This window comes from Mesoplodon mirus, assembly GCF_964341445.2.
Source record: "Mesoplodon mirus genome assembly, chromosome: 1".
NCBI lineage: Eukaryota > Metazoa > Chordata > Mammalia > Artiodactyla > Ziphiidae > Mesoplodon > Mesoplodon mirus.
The window spans coordinates 12,941,891-12,965,175 of record NC_138976.1 but is presented as its reverse complement, the minus strand read 5'-3'; the positions used below and the strand labels follow the sequence as shown (position 1 = coordinate 12,965,175).

The window sequence follows — 23,285 nt, the reverse complement described above, 5'->3', positions numbered from 1 at the left end:
TAAAGACATAGATAAAAAGGGATGGAGAAAGATATATCATGCTAACACTAACTAAAAAACCAAAAAAGCTGGAGTAGCTATATTAATTTCAGACAACGCAGACTGCAGAACAAAGAATGTTTGCAGAATAAAGGTGGGCATTATTTAATGATAAAGGGGTCAATTCTCCAAGAAGACAACAATCCTTATCATGTATGTAGCTAAAAACAGAGTGTCAAAACATGTGAGGTAAAACAGATAGAACTGCAAGGGGAAATAGACAAATCCACTATTATAGTTGGAGATTTCAACACCCCTCTATTAGTAATTGACAGATCCAGCAGGCAGAAAATTGGTAAGGATATAGTTTAACTGAACAGCACCATCAATCAACTGGATCTAATTGACATGTATAAAATACCTTATTCAACAAGAGCAGAATACACATTATTTTCAGTTCACACAGAACATTTACCAAGACAGACTATATTCTCAGCCATAAAACATAACCTAACAAATTTAAAAGAATAGAAATCATACAAAGTATGCTCTCATACCACAATGAAATTACACTAAAGATCAATAACAGAAAGACAGCTGAAAATTCTCCACATATTTGGAGATTAAATAGCACATGTCTAAACAATACATGGGTCAAAAAATAAGTCAAGAGAAATTTAAAAATATTTTTAACTAAGTGAAAATGAAAATAGAACTTACTGAATTTTGTGGGAGGCAGTGAAAGTAGTGCTTAGAGGGACATTTAGAGCCTTGAATGCATATATTAAACAAAATGAAAGATCTTAAATCAATTATCTAAACTCCTATCTTAGGAAACTAGAAAAAGAAGAGCAAATTAAATCCAAAGTAAGCAGAAGAAAAGAATAACAAAAACTAGAGCAAAATCAATGAAATTAAAAACAGGAAAGCAATAAAGAAAATCAATTAAGCCAAAAGCTGGTTCTATAAAAAGATCAATGAAACTGATAAACCTCTAGCCAGGCTAAGCAAGAAAAAAGAGAGAAGATTACTAGAGTACTAATTAGTAATTAAAATTACTAATATCAGAAATGAAAGAAGGTTATCACTACTGATCTCACAGACATTAAAAGGATAATAAAGGAATATTATGAATAACTTTGTGTCCACAAATTTGATAACATAGATGAAATGAACCAATTTCTCTTTTTTAAAAATTAATTAATTTATTTATTTTTGGCTGTGTTGGGTCTTCATTGCTGTGCGTGGGCTTTCTCTAAGTTGTGGTGAGTGGGGGCTGCTCTTTGTTGCGGTGCACAGGCTTCTCATTGCGGTGGCTTCTCTCGTTATGGAGCATGAGCTCTAGGCATGTGGGCTCAGTAGTTGTGGCTCGTGGGCTCTAGAGAACAGGCTCAGTAGTTGTGGCACATGGGCTTAGTTGCTCCACAGCATGTGGGATCTTCCCAGACAAGGGCTCGAACCCACGTCCCCTGCATTGGCAGGTGGATTCTTAACCACTGTGCCACCAGGGAAGTCCTGGACCAATTTCTTGAAAGACACAATTCAACAAAACTCACACAAAGAGAAACAGCTAATCTGAATAGGCTTATATCTATTAAACAAATTAAATCAATAATTAATAACCTTCTAAAAAAGAAAACACTAGGTCCTGATGGTTTCACTGATAAATTCTACTAAACATTTAAGAAAGAAATGATACCAATTCTCTACAATCTCTTACAGAATACAGAAGCAGAGGGAATATGTTCTAACTCATTTTATGAGGGCCACATTACCTCAATACTAGATAACGGCATTACTAGAAAGGTAAAACTATGGACCAATATCTCTCAAAAACATAGATGCAAAAATCCTCAACAAAATATTAGCAAGTGGAATCCAATAATGTATAAGAAGAATTATACACCACAACCAATGAGATTTATTCCAGATATGCAAGCCTGCCTCAACATTCAAAAATCCATTAATGTAATCTATTACATCAACAGGCTAAAGAAGAAAAATCATATGATCATGTCAATAGGTGCAGGAAAGGCATTTGACAAAATCCAACACTGATTCATGATAAAAAAGAAAAAAGAAAAAAAACCCCTAAAACTCTATGCAAGCTAGGAACAGAGGGGAACTTTGTCCATTTGATGAAGAATAGCTACAAAAACCCTACAGCTAACTTCATATTTAATGCTGAGAAAATAGGTGCTTTCCACTTAATATTGGGAACAGGACAAGGATGTCCCCTCTCACCACTCCTGATCAACACTGCACTGGGAGTCTTAGTTAATTCAATAAGACAAGACAAAACAAGACAAGAAGAGAAAAGAAAAGGTATACCAAAAGATTGGAAAGGTAGAAATAAAACTGCCATTATTCTCAAATGACACGGCTGTCAATGTAGAAAATCCCCATAAATTGACAAACTTCTGGAACTAAGTGATTATAGCGACATTGTAGGGTACAAGGTTATTATATAATAGTCAACTGCTTTCCTATATTCCAGCAATGAACACTTGGAATTTTAAATTAAAAACACAACATTGTGGGCTTCCCTGGTGGCACAGTGGTTGAGAGTCTGCCTGCCAATGCAGGGGACACGGGTTCGTGCCCTGGTCCGGGAAGATCCCACATGCCGCGGAGCATTTAGGCCCGTGAGCCATGGCTGCTGAGCCTGCATATCCGGAGACTGTGCTCCACAACGGGAGAGGCCACAACAGTGAGAGGCCCGCGTACAGCAAAAACAAAACAAAACAAAAAAACCCCCACAACATCATTTATATTAGCACACAAGTAAAGTAAAATAAAATAAAATACTTAGATATAAATCTAACAGAACATACGGAAGATACATATGAAAACTAAGAAACCTGAATGACAAAAATAAAAGATCTAAATAAATGGAGAGATATTTCATGTTCATGGACAGGAAGACTCAATATTGTTAAGGTGGTAGTTCTTCCCAACTCAATCTATAGATTCAACACAATCCAAATTAAAATCCCAGCAAGTTATTTGGTGAATATTGACCAGCTGATTCTAAAATTTATATGGGAAAGGCAAAAAACCAGAATAGCCAACACAATCCTAAAGAAGAAGAACATAGAGGACTGACATTACCCAACTTCAAAACTTACTATAGTTACAGTAATCAAAACAACACGGTATTAGTGAAAGAACAGACAAGTAGATCAATGGAACAGAATACAGAGCCCAGAAATAGACTCACACAAATATAATCAACTGATCTTTGACAAAGGAACAAAGGAAATTCAATGGAGAAAGGACAGTCTTTTCAAGAAATGGTGTTGGAACAAGTGGACATCCATATTTAAAAGAAAAAAAAAAAGAATCTAGACACAGACTTTGCACCTTTCACAAAAATTAACCCAAAATGGATCATAGACATAAATGTAAAATGCAAAACTATACAAGTTTTAGAAGATAACAGGAGAAAATCTAGGGGACCTTGGATTTGGCTATGAAGTTTTAGACACAACACCAAAAGCAAAATCCCTGAAAGAAAAAATTGATGTTAGACCTTATTAAAATTAAAAATTTCTGCTCTGTGCTGACACTGTTAAGAGAATGAAAAGGTAAGCCACATAAACTGGGAGAAAATATTTGCAAAAGACATATTTGATAAAAGACTTGTATCCAAAATATACAAAGAACTCTTAAAACTCAACAATAAGAAAAAAAAGTGGGCAAAGATCTGGACATCTCATCAAAGAAGATATACAAATGTCAAATAAGCATATGAAAAGATGCTCGACATAACACGTCTTTAGGAAATTGCAAATTAAAACAATGTGGTATACCACTACACACCTATTACAGTGGCTAAATTTTAAAAAACTGACAATACTAAGTGTTGTCAAGGATGTGGAGCAACAGGAACTCTCATTCATTGCTGGTGGGAGTGTGAAATGGTACAGCCATTTTGAAAGACAGTTTGGCAGTTTCTTAAAAAGCTAAATGTAGTCTTACCATATGATCCAGCAATCACATTCCTAGGTATTTGCCCATTTTGAAAACATATGTCCACAAAACAAAACTGCACAGAAATGTTTATAGCAGCTTTATTCATAATTGTCAAAAACTGTACACAACAAAGATGTCCTTAAATAGGTGAATGGATTAACAAACTGTGGCATATCCATTCAATGGACTTTTACTCACAGATAAAAAGAAATGAGCTATCAAGCCACAAAAAGACATGGAGGACCTTTAAATGCACATTGCTAAGTGAAAGAAGCCAGTACTGAAAAGGCTACATACTGTACAATTCCAACAATATGACATTCAGAAAAAAGCAAAACTATGAAAAGAGTAAAAAGATCAGTGGATGCCAGGGATTCAGGGTGGGGGAGGATGAATAGGTGGGACATAGGGGATTTTTAGGGCAGTGAAAACATTCTGTATGGTACTGTACTGGATACATTACATTATGCAGTTGTCAAAGCACATAGGATGTACAACACAGAGTGAACTTTAAACTATGGACTTTAATTAATAATAATATATTAATATTTGTTTATTAACTAACAAATGTATACTAATACAAGATACTATAGAGGAAAGAGTATGTGTTTGGGGAGTATATGGGAATTCTCTGTATTATCTGCTCAATTTTTCTGTAAATCTAAAACTGTTTCAAAGGGGTTTCCCTGGTGGCTCAGTGGTTAAGAATCCGCTGCTAATGCAGGGGATATGGGTTCGAGCCCTGGTCCAGAAAGATCCCACATGCTGCAGAAGAAGTAAGCCGTGAGCCACAACTACTGAGCCTGCGTTCTAGAGTCCACGAGCCACAACTACTGAGTCCATGAGCCACAACTACTGAGCCCACACGCCACAACTACTGAAGCCCACGCACCTAGAGCCTGTGCTCTGCAACAAGAGAAGGCCCCGCTTGCCACAACTAGAGAAAGCCCGTATGCAGCAATGAAGACCCAACACAGCCCCCCAAAAATAAATTTACTAAAAAAAAAAAATACTTTTCCAAAAAAATTGTCTATTAATTTTAAAAAATCCATAAATGTAGCTCATATTTGTGTCAATCACCAGCAGTCACATTAAGGGGCAGCATGTTGGAGAAGATTTAGTTAGAAGACGTGGGTCCTTGTCCAAGCACTGCTGTTTACTAGCGAGGTGCCTTTGGAGGTGGCCCCAACCGGTCTAATTCTCATTTCCTCAACTCTAAATAGCGGTGCTGTGAGGAGGGTCAAGTGCAGAGCTTTGTAGCAGTAAAGCCTGTGTGACCCTGTATCCTGACTCCTTGGTAGTAGAGGAGCAGATGGGGGGAGGGGTTGCGGAGGATGCGTCTGTCATTAGTCACGTCTCCCTGATGGTCTTACCAAACACAGCTCCGCCCACCTTATGGATGCCTCAGCCTGGGGATATTTGGGGATTGGCAGTAGTCCTTCCATCTTTACTCATCAGTGTTGTCACTTCCTGAGGCTGCACAAGATGGAGGCTGGAGACCGGTTCCTGCTCTGTCCCTGACCCCTCTTTACCACTCTGAGCCTTGGTTTCCTCCTCCCTGAGTGGGGTCGTGGGAACAAGACCACGTTCAGGGGGAGTGTGAGCTTTCAGTGCACAAGTGGATTGGAAGACTCTTTTGTAATCTGAAAGCACGCACACATGTCAAGAATGACACTGGTGGTTAAAACAAAGTAAAAGAAGAGCCAGGGGTACACTTACTAACTAAAGCCTTACAACAACCCAAGGTGGATGTCACTGGCCCGTTTTAAAGGAAACTGTGGCTCTTGGAGCTCAAGTGCCCCCACCCCCGACCCTGGGCGCCAAGATGGGAGGTGCGAAGAACCAAACTCAGCCTGGCTGACTCGCTGGTTCATGGCTCATGCTTTTCCCACAACCTCCATCCCGCTGCCGCTGTTCCTGCAAGATCTGGGATGAAGAAAAGGAAATAGCTGCATAAAAAAATTCATCCCACTTTTTTCCTTTTGTCTCTTTTTTGGGGCATAGGACCAGACAATGGCGGAGATCCTGTTCCCATGCCCTGGAGGTGATGGACAGGAAGATGAAGATCAGGCACTCCAATGAAGGGGCTGTGGCGGTGATCACACGTCTCCAGGCGACACTTGCCGAGGGGACAGTCATTACAGAAGGTGCAGCCTGCACGGCAGCAGCCCCAGATAAGCGTCTGTGCGGGGAGGGTGAGCTGGCATTTCTGTTGGCTCGCTTGCTTTTATTAAAAATAATTCTGACACTGACTATTTTGTAAGCGTGTAGGGCACACATCCAGGGAGGCCCATCTGACTCTGAGATAATTTCAAGGCTGAAGAACATCGCTCGTGCCAGACACGGTGCGAGGCACCGCGTGAAACCCGCCTCCTGTACCGAGGAGGGAGGGGGCCATCCATGTATATGTATAAGTGAGGCTTCGCTAAACCTTCCAAGTAAAAATACTTTTAAATATTTCAGTACGTTGTTAACCACATACATTTCAGTTGGGGCTCATTCCAGCTGAGGAAAGTAGAGGAGGCAGATGATTTGCATAAGTCGACTGAGGAAATTTGGTAAGAGACAGTAACAAGACTCAGACACCCACAGATGTCAGCTGATCGGCAGGGTCCCGTCCCTCGTCCATCCTGCACACGTTCGCTGAGCACCTACTATGTGCCAGGCACAGAGCTAGGCTTCATTAAGGCAGGAACAACTTGGCGTCATGGAGGTTAGTCTAGCTCAAGGGGCAGTTGCCACACACTCATTCCACAGCATTTACTTCGCACTGTGATCGGTGTTGTCCAGGAGCGGGGCTGGATGCTGCTGGAGCCCGTGGGAAGGGAGACCTGGCCCAGCCTGAGGGCGGCGCCTTGCGAGGAGGGCCTGGGCAGTGGTGTGTGAGGGGTGGGGGCTTCGGCAAGTGGCCCCGATGGAGGTCCTCCATAGTGGCCGGCCACCTAGGCTGGAACGAGTGAGCATGGGGCTAGTGACCGGAGGGGTGGCTGCACAGGGGGAAGGGTTCTCACTCGCTCCCCTGGAGTTGTTGTCGTGAGACCAGCGACTGCAGGCGGCTGATGGTGGACTCCGGGTTGAGAGGTGATACAGGAGGAGGGCTGGAGGCCGCTGCAGCCAGCCAAGGGCAGGAGCACCCACAGTGTGAGAGCAGACGTGCAGAGGAGAGGGGAGAGCTGGTCTTTGGAGACCGTGGCACACGTGGAGAGAAACTGGCCCTGACTCTCCAGGCCCGGCAGCCCCGAAGCTGGCAGTGCTGCATTTCTTGCTAAAGGTCCCCAGCTTCACAGTATCCACTCCCCCACCCCTACTTTCCTTGAGTTGGACACATGGGTTCCTCGTCCCAGCCAACCCTCCAACAGTGCTGTGTAGGACAAAGGGGCAGGGCGGCGAGAATGGGGCAGCCAGGCACTGGTCTGTTGATAGCAGCCACCCGGGCCAAAGGCAGGTGAGGGCCGTCTTGGAGGCAAAGGAGGGGAGGCCCTGGCACTCTGTCGGCTCCGAGGGAAGGCCTGTTGCCGCCACATCCCATCCCTCCCACAGGCTGCGAGTGTCTCCAGGCAGGCGTTTCTTCCTGTCTGTTCCCAGCACCTGCAGAGCGCCTGGCACGAGTAGGTGCCCAGGAAGCATGTCCCGGGAGAGGGGTGCAGTCAGAGCCAGGTGATATCAATGGAAGCAGCCCCTGCTTACTGAGCATGTCCTACTCAGACCCTGCTCTGAGCACTTTCTGCTTTGTCCCATTTCAGCCGTATCAATGTTCTTATGAAGTGGGCACCATTATTATCTCCCCCTTTTCAGAAGATGAATGTGAGGCTCAGAGGAAGTTACATAACCTGTGGAGACTACACAGCTTGCAATTTACCGGTCTCAGATTTGAAGCCAGGTTTGTCTGATCCCAGAGCCCGTGGCTTTGGTTATACTGCCAGTCAAACCCAGGCAGCCCCACGAAGGCGGGCATGTAGCTCAGGAGTTCTTCAAGCAGTGGAAGAAATGTTTCTTATTTTGGTCAAAGGGTCTACAGCACCTATGAGACATTAAACTATGCCACTCTGATTTTTCCTCTGCAAGCAAGGTGTGGGCCGAACACGCATATGTGGGTGTCGCATGTGTGCTCACTCACGTGGGTGGGAAAGACGCTCCAGTCCATTTTTTTCTTGTTTTGCAATCATGTTTCCATTGCTTACTGGGAGGACCTCTAGTTTATATTTTAAAACAGCAAAAAATCTGGCTGCGAAGTGAACAAAGCTGCTCTGAAGCCCCTAGCTGCCGGTTGTGGGTTAGATGGACCAGACACCTAGATGCTGGGCTCAAGTGTTCCCTTTTCAAGTGAAGTGTTTGTCTCTCACAGATGATGCCAGTGATACTGCCTTTTATTGCCTAATCTTGATGCTGTCCTAGTCTCTCGCCACAGAGAAGTAGAGAGCAAAGTCTCAATGATAAGGAGGTGTTCGTGAGTGTAATTTACATAACATAACTGCCTCTTCACTGACAAATGGTTCTGGGCAATGAGAGGGCTACTACACCCCAAGTTTGCTGATAACACAAACAGATTTCTGTGCTCTGCTAGAAATTCTTTTTTAGAATTTTTTTTAGATTTCTGTGCTCTGCTAGAAATTCTAGAATTGGAAACTGAAATCTTTTTTTTTTTTTTTAAATGACAATTGACAATTACACTGGCCTGCTGCAGAGTGTGAGACTGCATATTACGGAATTCCACCAAGCTCCTACGTAGTCATTGGCATTTGAAGAGAGGAAGATAGTCTGTTTAGGGAGCGATGGGCATGGGATGCAGCTGAGGGCTCCTCAGGTGGAGAGAGGTGGGAAATGGGCTGGGTTTGGGGGAGAGCCACGTGTTAAACGCGTGTGATCGTCGAGTCCCAGCTTTTGCTTTGGGTCACGAGAGTGTGTGGATGCTTCTTCCATTATTACAAATAACTAATTCAAAAAGCTAACTAAATAGAGCAGGCTATGCATGGACCAGGATGGAAGTGTCTCACGAACCAAAGATTATGATCAACCCAGTTCTGTGCACCTGAGGTCCAATTTAAAAAAGCAACCAATAACGAGCCTATTTAAAAGGATGGTCTGAGATTTAGATTTCATAATAGGTATGCTTTTTCTTACTGTTTTTTTTTTCCTTCTCTAGTCTTTTTAAACATCACTTTTTCTTCTCCATTTCAATAGCAGGGTCTCCTCATGCAGGTCAAATAAAGGTCCATAAGGGCCTTGAGCATTGGGAATCTGGTTAACCCCCTTGGTGGGTACCAAAGTCTCATTAGGGCAGAAGGAACGTCTGGGCTGGCTTCCAGAAAGGAAAGGTGCATCAGCACTTGGACACACTGGGGTTTGGGTCGGGGTGATGGTCTTATTCAAATGGGCTGGCATTTTACACTGGATGATAGGAAAGCAGAGGGAGACCCCTATAGACCACCACTAGTATAAGCCATCGTTCTCACACTCAGAAGGCCCTGCTTTGGGGATGGCGGACATTTTTTATATTGGTATTCGTCTGCTCATCGAACATTCACTGGGCACCAAGTGAGATGCTTTTGCGTGCTCTGGTCGATGTGCCAGGCCCTCAGGGATACAGAACGAGTAGCGAGCACCTTTTCTGGGTCGCCCAGCATGCTAAGTGCTTTGCTCGTGTTCTCTCCTCACCCACACAGCTCCCTCCTTTGTTGCTTCCCCCATGGGAGCTCTGGCCACCCCCTGTTACAACTGTCAACTGCTCATCCTTTTCATTTGTGTGGCTGGAGACGCTGGGTGTAATGCAAGGGCCAAGGATGAGCTCTGAAGGCAGGCTGTTCTTGGTTCAGATCCCAGGCTCCCCACTGTAAGACTTGACACGCTTGCTTAAGTTCACCCTTTGAGCCTCAGCTTTCTCATCTGTCAAATGGGAATAGCCAGCCTTATCTCACAGGGCTGTGTGAGAGTTAAATGAAGCAGTTCATAACAAGCATCTTTGATTTCTGTCACATAGTAAATGTTCAGTACATAACCTCTATTATTTTTTTTTCCTTGAGAATAGGGTCTGTAAAATAATTTCTCTTTATATTCCAGTAGGGCCCAATACCTGGTGACACATCCATTACCTGTGTGTTGAATGAACGAATCAGTGAATGAATGAGTGAGTGCGTGCCCTTTGAGACTGAGAGTGCACCTTCTGCCCCTCTTCTGACTTCCTCCGTGCCAGCCCCCCAGCAGCTCTAGGGCAGGTAAATCTGCCCCAGCTCACAGGGACCCACACCTCCGACCAGGCCTTTACTTCTTCTGACATCCAGTAGCTTCCTGAATGGTCCTGAGCACGCGGCTGGCTTCAGAAACTCCTTCTCCTTGAGAACCAGAGGTGCTCGAGCAGCCTTCTCAGGAGGCATCTGGGCCCCAGCCTGCACCAGCTAAGACAGCAGTGGCCCCTGAGCCCATGGGCACAGACAGCGTTCTCATTCCTGGCTTTAATGCCCAGCCCTCACTGCCTATACGACCCCCCACCCACCCACCCTGGGCACTATTATTTCCTTTCAGGAGTAATGGAAACAGGAGAACAGGAGTATAAGCTCCAAGGAGGAAGGGAGACAGGTGTGTGGACAAGGCACCAACGCCCACTCCAGTTCTGCCTTCCCTGTGCTCTGTGAATTGACCTTTCACCTCCCTGCCTCACGAGCCCCATCCCCTCCGCATCACTCAGATGAAAAAGCGCTGCTCAGTGTGGCCCTGGACCAGGGACAGCGTCCTAGGCCAGGAGGTAGGAGGCTTGAGTGCAAATCCAGCTTCTGCTACTCACTGGCTATGGGATTTCAGACAAGTCACTTTTGCTCTTGGAAACCTCAGAATCCTGCTCTGTAAAATGGGATCTGATCACCCACCTCGAAGGTCTGGTGTGAGAATTAGCAGTGATTTTTTTTTTTTTTTTTTTTTTTTTTTTGCGGTACGCGGGCCTCTCCCGTTGCGGAGCACAGGCTCCGGACGCACAGGCTCAGCGGCCATGGCTCACGGGCCCAGCCGCTCCGCGGCATGTGGGATCCTCCCGGGCCGGGGCACGAACCCCTGTCCCCTGCATCGGCAGGCGGACTCTCAACCACTGCGCCACCAGGGAAGCCCTAGCAGTGATATTTGTACATCGGAGGTGATCTCAAAATTGCAGTTACTACTAAGGATTGTTACTCCACACAGTCAGGGGCTGAGGCAGGGCGGAAAGGCCTGGAAGATCCCAGCCCCAGACTTGCGCATCTGTATGTTCTAAACACAAGTATTTTTCTCATCTCCTTAGCTTGGTCAGCAGACAGAGAGACGCTGCAGACCCCAGAAAACCTCACCCGAGCCTGTACTGTGGGCAGCCCCTGTGGATTCCGCTGCTGGGGAGCAATTTAAGAGGCAAACAAAACATGAAAAGCTACTCAGAATTAACAATGGGGCCAGATGGTAATGCTAGTTTGAAGCAATAAAACATGATAAATAGCTTCCCGCTGCTATTCCTGATCAATTTCAATATTTAATAATCCCACTGCCACCCCTGCCCCCTCATCTGGCCCCCTCCACAGGCTCCTGCAACGACGCCCCGCATTCGGCTCACACAGCAAACACGTCTTCACTTTCTGAAGGCGTCAGCAGAAAGCAGGCGGCTCAACTGTCACACGAGGGCCCTCCGTCCTGGAGATGATAATTCATCTGCCTACTTCTAAGACGTTCCACCTCCAGCCTCTCCTGGTTGCCAGGGAAGAATGGAAGGGAGCTCCGACGGCGGAGATGTGATAGGAGCTCTCGCCTTGTCGAATCAGTGAGTATTAGTAGCCCCTGAGTTTTGCTTTTGAGTTTAAGAAAGGGGAGCAGTAGGGAGCTGGGTGGTCATCTTACTCTGGGACCAATAGCAGGAGGAAGCAACCGGAAGGGGAGGGTGGCAGCTTGGTGTTAAAGCCTTACCCACCAGCCGTGCCTCTGAGCCTCAATTTCCTTCTCTGTATGAAAGAGATAATCGTGTCTACCTCTGGGAGAATTCTAGCTCATGCTGCACGTGTCAAGTGCCGGGCAGTGTGCTCAGCATGTAGGAAACACCCAAGATTGGCAGCTGGAAGCCTCATTATCGAACGTGAAACCACTTAGCAAAGGATGCCCAAGTCCCGGCACCCGCAGGAAGAGCTGCTGGTCCTTGTGGTCAGGAGGCTCTAGCCCAGGGCAGACCCGGGGTGCGGGGCAGGATCTGGCAGGGAGCACCCTGCTCAGGATTCTCCCCAAGGGGAGCCCACTGATAAGATGAACTGTCCACGAGGGCCCCACAGGCTTTCAGACCCTCCAACACAGGGCACCCCGGAGAGCTGGTGTTGCTGGCACCCTTTACGGAGGAGGAAATGGACAGGACGAGGTGAAATGGCTTCTCGCACTTACATCATAGGAAGTGGCATTGTCCGTTCTAAGCTGGGTCTCCTAACCCCCCTGATTTCAGGTCCTCACCACCCTATCGCAGGAAAAAACTGCTCCCTGTGGTGCCCCCTCTTTGTGTGTCCTTTTTGCAAGGAGGCAGCCGAGTGGAGGGTGGCCCCCTTGCCATCACCTGAGCTGCAGTTTACTCGGCTGTGAAATGCGAGCGTTAATACCTACTGCACTGGTTCACAGCAGAGACGTTTAATGAGGGAATATGCATGAGAGCCCGCTGTAATTTTGTGATGAGCTGAACAAATGTCAGGTATGGTTATTATGGCTTTTTAGAAAAAACCCCTCTGGGAGGAAAAAGATCAGAAATTCATCCACCAAAGGTGGATTCTTCTTACCGAATCCCTCACCGGCCCCATGTGATCTAGGGGCTCAAGATCAAGCTCTTTGGCGTGGCATTCAAGGCCTCGACAGCTCCTGCAACCCCATCTCTGCCTCTTCTCCTTTCCCTCCTTGCTGCAGACCCTCCAGGCTACTTGGGGTGACCTGAGCCTTTCACGTGCGTCTCTGCCTAGAGCAGGCAAACAGCCCTGAAGGAAGGGGTGTGTGCCACCCTGTCCCTCGGCTGATTCCACTCGGCTTCTGCAGGAAGTCTTCCCTGGGCCCCCCTTGCTCAGGAACTCCTCTGCTGAGCTTCCTGACAGCCTCTCTGTGCTTCCCTCCATCCTAGCACGCATCGCCCTAGCTACCGCTATGTTCTCATCTGCCTCCCAACCCTAGAGCCAGTTCCTCCTGGGCCTGAACCAAGTGCTGTTCACTCCAGTCTATCCGGGGCCTGGCCCCGCTTATGCCCTGGAAATGTGTGGCGACGGATGAACCAACCAACAAATAAGTGACTGTTTCCAACATAAATGGAATCAAAGCTTTAGGCAAAGGATTCCAGCAGTGGAATTAGGATTTGGGTGGGCACAGCCTTGGGAGCAGACGTCAGGACAGTGCTCCTGAATTCAAACTCAGCTCCAGCCCTCCAGTGATGTCTAGAGCTGATAGTGTAAGCAAGCCTTCCCAGGACAGACCCTACCCCTGCACCCCCTATCCTCCACCTGCTTTTTGTTTGTAGAAAAACTTTAGCTTCCTAGGCCTTCCCCAAGTTCCAAAGAATAAATTTAATCAAAGAAGTGAGAAAATGCAGAAACAAAGGAAAACAGTCAGGCAAAACAAAATAATAATAGTTTAGTCATTAAACAAAGTCAAGGACCTTTAGTTCCTCCTCAAGGGCTATAGATAACATTCTGAGCCACGTCCTTTGAGCTGTTTTGCAGATACTGAAGCCCCCGACCGGTGGAAGAAGTTAACTGCATGTTGCCCACAAGCACATAGACCCCAGACGGGTTGGAACCAGAAGGTTGATGATGTTGACTCCCGATTACCTCACCACCAACCAATCAGAAGAACGTCCACAAGCTGATCACACACCCCACGACACCTCTCCCTCACCCTGCTTTTAAAAACCTTTCCCTGAAAGCCACTGGGGAGCTCGGGCCTTTTGAGCTGCCTGGACTCCTTGCTTGGCCCTGCAATAAATGCTGCCCTTTCCTTTGCCACAACTCCGAGTCAGTAGATTGGCTTTACTGCACGCAGGCCAACAGACCCAAGTTTGGCTCGGTAACAATAGGATGACCTTCCTCCTTCCCCCACCTTGACCCTTAACAAGAAGAAACAGATAATGTACCACCCATCCCTCTCTGTCCTCCCACAGGACATGGCAGAGGCCAGTCATCAGGTACCTGAATCTCGCTGGTCCATGGTCATGGAGTTCCATCTCCTCGTGATGTCAATGTAGAGGATGTCCACGGCGGCCATAGACAAGCTGCTGCTGCTGAGCTTGCAGTTCCTGCAGAAGACAGGAAAGGACACGTCACTGCCAGATCCGACCCGTCCTGTCCTGTCTGGCTTCTGTGCCTTTGCCCGGGCTGTGTGCCCCACCTGGAAGGCCCTCCCTCCCCACAGCTGGAACTAGTGAAGGGTGAATGGCAGGGAATCATGGGAGAGGAGGCTGAAAATGTGAGTTGAGGTCAGAGCCTGTGGGTTCCTGTAATGTGGTTCATTAGGGCTCTAAAGGGCTGGGAGGAGGAGGGACTTTAGGATGGCAAGTCTTGAGTTGAACCTGGCTCTACCACTTAGAAACAGATGGCTCTGATTAAACGATTTCCCCTTCTTGAGCCTCAGTTTCCTGACCTATAAAACAGGCAGGCTTTACTACAGTCACCGTGGTCTGGAATGGTGGGCAGGCACGCTGAAAAGAGCATGATTTGGGCCTCAGACAGACCAGGACTGAAATCCTGGCCCTGCTGCTTTTTCTATCTGTATGGCTGTGGACCATTCACTTAAATCTTCGGTGCCTCTATTTGCTGGTCTCTTAAATGTAGAGAATAACACCCGCCCACGTGGCTGTTGTGAAGAGGAGACAAGGTAGGGCATCCCAAGGCCCTGGCACCTGGTTGGGCCATGACAACTGTTGACTCCCTTCCTAATCTCTCTCTATTTTCCCTCTTCCTCTCAGAGCTACAACCATCTAGGCCCCTTCAGAGGCTGCCTGAGGCTGACCTTTCAGTGAAGGCCCTGTCCATTCTGGAGAAATGGGGCTTGCTAGTCAGAGTGTCTGGATAAAAGAATTTAGGCTCTCCGTTCAGAAGGCAGGCAGCCCTCAGCTGGTCCAGAGGCACTTCCCTCCTGAACCAGATTGTGCCGGGGAGGTGAGTCCCAAGATGGGCTGGATTTGCCCTGGGAATCCCGAAAGCTAGACCTTGGGCCCAGCTGTCTGCTTGGCTGAACTACACTGCATGCTGCTTTCAACTTTCCAAATGTGTCCACATCCGTCGCCCCAGCTATGATAAAGTGGTTCTTTGGTTTCCCATTTGTCATCATCCCTTGCGTGAATAGCTCCCTTAGGAACCCGAGAGGTCGGGGGTTGATTGGCAAGCAGGATTTGGGCATTCCAGAGGTCCCTCTCCAAACCCATGCACACCCCTGACATGTGCCCACGTGTGCCCAGCACGGTGCCTGGACGAGGCTGGTGCTCCTTATATGACAGCATCCTCCCTCCCTCCCTCCCTCCCTCCCTTCCTCCCTCCCTCCCTCCCTCCCTTCTTTCCTTTCTTCCCTGCCTGTATTCCTCAGGCCATCAATTCACATCCTGCTTCCTCCTGGGCTCCTGCTCTGTATTTCAATCACAAGTCACAGTGGCAGACTTCAAAGCACATCAGCGCACAGTTATTGAGCCTCAGTAACAACATGTCAGTGGATGCAGGGCTTTTCATGTCACCCGTCACTGAGATGGCTATCTCTATTGGGTCCTGCTGGGGACCCGCTCCAGTCTCTCCCAAGGTATATTCTAACAACCTGCACTGTTCATTTCCACAGCTTCATTAGGAGTGGCTACGGGTTTTCTCCAATTATCGTATCCATGTCCTCTGGACCACTTGCTCCCCACAGGACAGGAGCTCTGCCTAGCTTGCTCTGTGGGTTAATGGAGTATAAAAAGGGAAACCAAACTGACCACTGGTATATAGTTATTTTTTTCCTGACAGGAGAAATTAGAAGTGTCAAACCTTTAGTAGGAGTCATAATTTACCAAAGAGGATTCTCCATTTATCACTTTTCCAAAAGTAAATTTCCCTCCATAGTGATACCTGCAAACACAGTCGATGGTAACATTTGCTACTGGGGCAGGGGAAGGAGGGATCTGTGCTGGCTGCCATAGACGGGAAATGTTTTAAAAGAATTTTGATTCTGTAGGCACTTCGTGGGCACCATCTGTATGCCAGGCCCTTTCCTGCCCATTAGCTCTCTGGATCTTTATAACCACTTTATGAGGGAGGTATTCTTAGGCCCATTTCAATGATGGGTAAGCTGAGACTCAAGAGAAGGGACATGGCTTGCCCAAGATCACACAGCTGGGATTCACATCCAGGCCTCCCCTGGAGGATGGAGTAGTGGACTTGGGAACTTTGGGGAGAAATGGGGAGGTGGCCCAGCCCAGAGCTTCAGGAAGAACCCAAGATTCAAGAGACAAAGTCTCAGGTAACCCAGAAAGTCTGGAGCCTCTAGAGAGGCCCTGTTGGGAAGCTTTGGGATATAAGGCTGGCGGGTAAGACAACCAGGGTCACTTGGAGACAGGTTTTCCTAGGATTACCCCCGTGGTCACCAAACATTCTTAATGGACTCAAACAGGGAATGTCTCCAAGGGTTAAGATTTTGGAATGCACTTTTCATCCATCCACCCACTCAATATAGAATTTATTTTGTGTGCACTATGTGTAAGTGGTATTCTGGACCCAGTGAGTGACGCTGGGATCCAGATCAGTCTGGATATGGCTCTCGGAGGGTAGAAATGATCTCAGAATCTGGGGTAAAAACATGAGGCCTTGGTAGCTCTTAATCATTTGAACAGTTTCCCCTTATGCTCTGGGATGCAGTTCTTCAAATGACTGATGAGTGATAGGATAAATTCTTCAGTGGAAGAGAAATCCAAGAACTATGGTAACAGGAGAAGCCAGAAAGATTCCGCAGAAAGGATAGGCTAGAAACGTACATGGAAAAAATGAGCTTTGGAGTCAAAGGCACATGAGTTTGAATCTTGACTCTGCTATGTGACCTTGAGCAGGTCATTGACATTCTCTGCAATCTAAATTTCCTTATTTGTATGAGGATAAGGCGACTCGCCATATAAAGCTATTTTAAGGACTAGCTCGGTGCCTGGCACATATGACAGCTCCCAGCCTTCCTCCATGATGTAGAACCAGTTTAAAGAAAGGTTTTATCTTGTTTGTTTGTTTTCAGAATCAAAAGAATATGGGCACATAGGATGGAGAGAATCACAAATCATTCAAGTTCATTAGGAGCCTAAGATTAGAAAGATTTGAAATTATCCCCATTTTCTCTCAACAACTAGTGACATCTCATGGGAAATTTAGAAACCAACTTTTTCCACTCCATAAAATCCTATTTATAGAATTTCTTTTGTGTTCATCCTTCTCTGTGAAAGAAAAGAAGCTTATTTTTTCCTGGAGAGGTTTCTGTAAGGTGAAAGCTAACAAATAATCAATATTTGTTTAAAAAAGAAAAAAAAAAAACCCACTCTCTAAACATCCGCATGGGGAGGGAAAGACAACTTTGGTTTATAATGTTTCTATTTTTAAAGGCTATTGATATCCCAGGCATAAAAATCTCATGATATTACTGGAAAGAGATCATCACAGAACAGGGGAATTTTCAAAGTCACTGAGGAGTTAATGACAGGGGGGAGGCAGGGCCCCTGACGCTTCCATTCCAGAACATTCTAACGCTCCATGCTGCCTCTCAGAGAATAACACCCCACAGCTACCCATTATGAAGCATATTAATATCTCCTTATGAGATAAGGGAGTGTAAGGGGAAAAAAAAGGAAAAAGAGAAAACCGTTCTCTAATTTAGAAGGAGACCAGGATTAGAAACCACAAAGGACACGAGTGGGGATCTCCAAGCGGAATGGCCCAGCATGAAGCAAACACTCGAGGTGTGGAGAAGCTGCCTCCATTTTCCAGAAATAAACCCCGGTTTTGGCAAACCGTTTAATCTTCAGGCTGTGGAAATGGAAAATGCAGCATGTGCCAGTTGATGTCAAATTCTGATGTAGGATACGTTCAGAAAACGGGTTCTTAGTGAATTACATAGAAATCCTTCCCAATTAGGAATCCGATGGAAGGAAAATAACAAAAATGCATTTCCCGCGAGAAAGCTGTCAAACTGAAGAAGCAGATAGTTTCTATTTCTCAGAGAAAGAGATGTCTCCACACCTCAGCAATTATTATGAATTAAAAAAAAAAGAGAGAGAGAAAAGAGGTGCTTAATTCATGGTAATACGTGCTACTGTTATATGCCTCCTGAGGAAATGACACGACAAGCTGGTTAGATAGAGTTAATTCTAGACGAGAGGATGACAGTTCATTATTTCTCATTTCTTGGTGGAAAAGAAAAATAGAATACGGCCAGACTGGCATTAGCATAATTCACTCCTAAAACTGCTGATCTATGCAGCACATTATGAGAGATGGTCACTGAAAATAAATTCAATCGGAATGTTTATTATTTTGTTCCCTCCAGTTCTCTTCAAGGAACTTGGAGAGGAAGAGTGGGTAGGACAGACGAAAGTCAAGTTCAACCTCTGCCGTTTGCGTGGGAGCTCAGAAGGGAGGGTCTCTAGCCAGCAAATATGTCTCTGGCAGAGTGCCCCAGAGAAGGGCACTTGGTTTGATTTAACATATGGCATAAATATTATTAATTCACAATGAAGCGAAATTTAAACTGAAGTGGAAAGCAGAGAGAGAATAGTTGTTAGCAAGAGAAAACATGTGCTGTTAAATTTAGCTGGCAAGAGGGAACACATTCAGATATAAATCTGAAAGCAGAGAAGATCATCTTTTACAACAAAGTTGCTGTTGGGATGTCTTGGTACATTTTAAAAGGAGAAATCTATTAACAGTTGTGCAATGTTTTCTCCATTTCTTCCTGCATCCTTAATTACTCAGGACACTTGCTGGGTGGGTACAGAGGGAGGGGACAGGGGCTCACAGTCTGGGTCCTTCTGCTCCAGCTGCCTCTTCCCTACCTGAAGACATTGTCACTTGTCACGGTCACCATCGCTCCCACTAACAGTACTCGGCCACAGGTTGGGAACGACGGCTGCAGGACCTAATAGTCCCTAACGTCACAAAGATGGGTTGTTCATGCAAACACTCTTAATTATAGAGAACAAAGGGGTGGAAAAATCATAAAGCCTCTCACACAGAGACAGATTTGTAGCAATATTTTTGACATCATCCAGTTTGAGTGCATTTTAAGAATCTTCTTTGCTAGAACCATTCTTGATTCTTTTCAGGAATTTTCTTTTCAAGATTGTACATGAACATACCAGTCCTCTTAATATGTACCTCAGCCTCTGACACCAGAGGTAACACACCGGTGGACTCTATGGGCCGCCATGCTTTGGTTGAACCCAGAATTATTTTCTGAATCGCCAACATTCAGTATATACATGCATTGATATTTTACATAAAAATCAATATTTCTAGCTTATCTTGAAAAATCAAAAGCTTTGGTAATACTAGCCCGGCAACAACCTTTCTTTTTGCCACAGCCCCACCCTCCTCATCCTTCTAGACCCCACCCACTGGTTTGTTTATCCTTCCTGCCTGCACCCTCCCCCCACCCCATCCTCAGGCAACTGAGATTGTGGTTCTTGTGATATGTAATTTTTTTTCAAATCTCTCCCTCTCTCTTACATTTTAGTAGAATTGTATTAGGAGTTAAAAGGAAGCATCTGACCAACGTCTTTTGCTCTTCCTTCCTTCTTCCTTTTTCCTGCCTGGAACTTGACCATGATGGCTGGATTTTGAGCAGCCATCTTGTGACCATAAGGCAACCCTGAAGCTTGAAGCACATGCTCAGGGTGGGTAAGCACAAAGACAGAAATTGGGGACTTGATCACATTGTGGGGTCATTAACCAGCCCTAGAAGCCCCACTGCCAAATTTCCTGTTATATGAGAAAAAAATTAATTTTACTCTTTAAACCATTTATAGATGGGTATCTATTCCTACAAATCAAATGCAATTCTTAAATGAGTCAGAGGGTATCATGTTAGGTAGTTTTCTCAGGGAAATAACATGTGCCTGTTGACTTTCTTGAAAATTCCCTCTGTCTCATGGAAATAATAACAAAAGACTCCCATTTCACAAACAGCTCCCATAAACTAGGCAGTGGGCCAGATCCTTTATGATATATTACGTCCCAACCTCATAACACTCCTGCAAGGTGGGAGAGATTATTCCTATTTTACAGATGAGGGAACTGAGACTCAGAGAAGATAAGGAATTTGCCCAAAGCCACACAGCTGTTAAGTAGTGTGCTTGGCTCTGAAGCCAAACCCCAAAGTTTGTGCTCTTTCCATGGGGTTCTCTTTTCCCCTGAAACTAACACAAAGCCCCTCTCAAAATCACTGTGCAAATATGACTTCAGGTTTACTGAGATGGCAAAAATTCCTGCTGATACTTCTTCATGTCATCCTATCAGGAGTATCAGAGCACTAGAGTTAGAATTTATAAAATTCATTTAGAGAAAAGCATCTGACAAATGGTTTCCAATTCAAGACTTCTAATTATTTGCTTTCATGAAAAAAACTATGAACAGGGTGACTTTGTGTTGCCAGATAGAAATATTAAAACCAATGATGAGAAAAACAATAGCAACATGGGACGCTGGCAGGTAGTTCCTCTGAGGTGTATAACATACAATCCTAGGGTATTGATAGTTTCATCTCCATTTTATAGGACCATTGAGGTTCAGAGACTGTCATTAACTTACCCAAGGTCACTCAGCTAGTAAGTGCTCCTGTACTGCCCCAAATTATCCCAGAGGGTAGAGGCAAGTTAATGAATAATCTCGGGAGATTAAGTGGCAATGGCTTATTTTATAGGCTGTGGCAAAAACACAACTTCTTTGTCTCATGTTTTATCTTTAAAATTCATGCAAATTTTGTATTATACTCTATAATATAACCACATTATTTTTATATTAGAACAAATGTATTAAATTATTTATCAACTGAATTATTTAACTTTTCTCTCCTGAAATTGACACTTTGGAAGATGTGGCTTGTTTCTCTGCTGCGGCTTCATAAAAGCTCAGCACTCAGCCACGTACTGCTGGGAGAACATCACTCCAGTTTTAGAAGCACGAGGTCTGTCTGAGTCCAAGGGGCAATTATTCATAGATGAATAAGGACCTAGCTCAAGGTAGCGCAGGATTGTTTTCTAACCACAAGCATAATGTTGTGATTATTGTCACATCCATAACATTCATTAATTCATTCAACAAACAAGAGTCTACTATGTGCCAGGCCCAGTGCCAGCAGCTGGGCCAGTCCAACCCCAAATGGGGCCGTGATCTGGCATCACAGATTCTCCCAGGAGCAGTCCGAGAGACGGGACCAGCCAGATGTGGGGCTGGTCTCCACCCTGCCAGAGGAGCTGGTCTCACTGACCTTATGAAGGTACGAAAGCCTGTTGGTCCCAACTTCATTGTCCCCTTGATACCCAGGAACCGGATAAACAGGTTTGCCATCCTGTCCACCAGGCGCAGGTAGTTGAACTGCTTTGCATACTTGGGGAACACCTGCTTGAGGCAGATGGAGGGCAGGTGGGCTTCGGGATGGGTGCTGCCTGCCGAGGCACTGGCCAGATCGCTGTCAGAAGGCTCTTCCTTTGAGGCTAACGGCTTCCCAAGCTGCTGAGACCTGCAGCACACGAGTTAACGACAGAACCAACATTTAGAGCGGGCTTTACAGCACACAGATTGCTTTCCCTTGCAAATTCTCCTTTCCTTTAGATTTATAGCAGGCTGCAGGGGGGTGTATTATTACTATATATATATATATTTTTTTTTTTTTTTTTTTTTTTTTTTGCGGTACGCGGGCCTCTCACTGTTGTGGCCTCTCCCATTGCGGAGCGCAGGCTCCGGACGCGCAGGCTCAGTGGCCATGGCTCACGGGCCCAGCCGCTCCATGGCATGTGGGATCCTCCTGGACCGGGGCATGAACCCGTGTCCCCTGCATCGGCAGGTGGACTCTCAACCACTGCGCCACCAGGGAAGCCCTATTACTATTCTTAATGTACAAACCAGAGAACTGACCTCAAAGAAGCGACCTGCCCAAGCTCACACGGCTAGGGCGTGGCAAAGCCAGAGCTTGAACCCAGGACAGAGCCGGGACTAGAGACTTACACTTCCTCCATTCTACCATCCTCACTTCCCAATATGGACAATTTCCTTTTCTGTACTCATGACTGAAAAGAATACTCTATTATGAAGCAGTCTGGGTTTGATTTCAAACTCCTACTTATGGGTAGTAATTGAATAATTAAGAAATATAAAAATCTCATTGAGGGCTGGCAAGAAGCCACAGACAGTTCAATGAACAATGTGCAAAGATACAGCAGTTACCCAATTCTAGGAATAGGCACAATTGGATTTTCTGGCTTAACTATTTTCTTATTTGGAACTCGTACAAAAAAAAAATGATCGTACTGTTGTGATTCCTTAGCTTGGATATTTTATTTGGAAATTATCCTGATACTCGAGAAAGTTCACAGCCACTAACTCTCAGATATGCACCTCCAGCTGGAATGTTCTTTTCACCTCCAGACACACAGATCCAGCTATCTATCACCTGTTCACCCTCCAGGATGACCCACAGGTACCTCACACTGACATGACCATTTCCCCTCACCCCAAATCCACACTCACTGTCTCCTCGAATGTCACCACCATCTGTCAGTGACCCAAACAGGAAACATCTGAGTAAACGCCAACCCCTCCTCTCCCTCTGTCTCCACAGCATCCTTAGTGTTCCCTGGCACCCGCTCCACTCTCCCCCTGCCTTGGCCTTGTCTGCTCTCTCCTGGACTCTAACAATGGGATCTCCCGCCTCCGGCCTTTCCCATCCACAGACCCATCCTCCACATGGCACCTGAGGTGCACTTTTAAAACAGACCTGGCTGGGATGCACACTTCCTACAGTTCTCTGTGGTTCCTGAGTGCCTACGTGATAAAGTCCATACTCCTCCCTCTGGCACGCAAGGCCCTTCCTGATTTCCTCTCTGCCCTCCTTAGTTCTTGTCATTGCCTTAGACACACTGTACCCTTCAAGGCCTTGACCTCTGCTGCCGCCCCAGTCATGGCCTGGCCTGGACATAGAGACCCGTGCTTGCTGGACGCCCAGCCCCCTTCCACACTCAGTGCCTGTCTCTGCACCTGCAGCTCACCTTGCTTTTCTGTCTCTTGTCCTGCCCATAGCGGATGAGGGGCCAGGCGTAACCCTTTCCACCCGTGTGTCCATTCCAGCGACAGAACCCTTGTAACAGGGAACAACAAATC

The 23,285-nt window shown here is 46.0% G+C and overlaps 1 protein-coding gene across 2 annotated transcripts in view; it reads right to left on the bottom strand.

The window, feature by feature from the left end:
* The window catches only part of TTLL11 (tubulin tyrosine ligase like 11), a 249,861-nt gene that overhangs the window by 22,607 nt on the left and 203,969 nt on the right, over positions 1 to 23,285 (bottom strand). The window contains exons 7-8 of one of the 2 annotated variants that reach the window (XM_082625340.1): positions 21,397 to 21,648; positions 14,103 to 14,209 (exon numbers count right to left, since the gene is read on the bottom strand). In XM_082625340.1, the coding sequence (XP_082481466.1) occupies positions 14,103 to 14,209; positions 21,397 to 21,648 (359 nt within the window). The remainder of the gene's footprint in view (positions 1 to 14,102; positions 14,210 to 21,396; positions 21,649 to 23,285) is intronic. The other variant, XM_082625341.1, reaches the window with a different exon arrangement.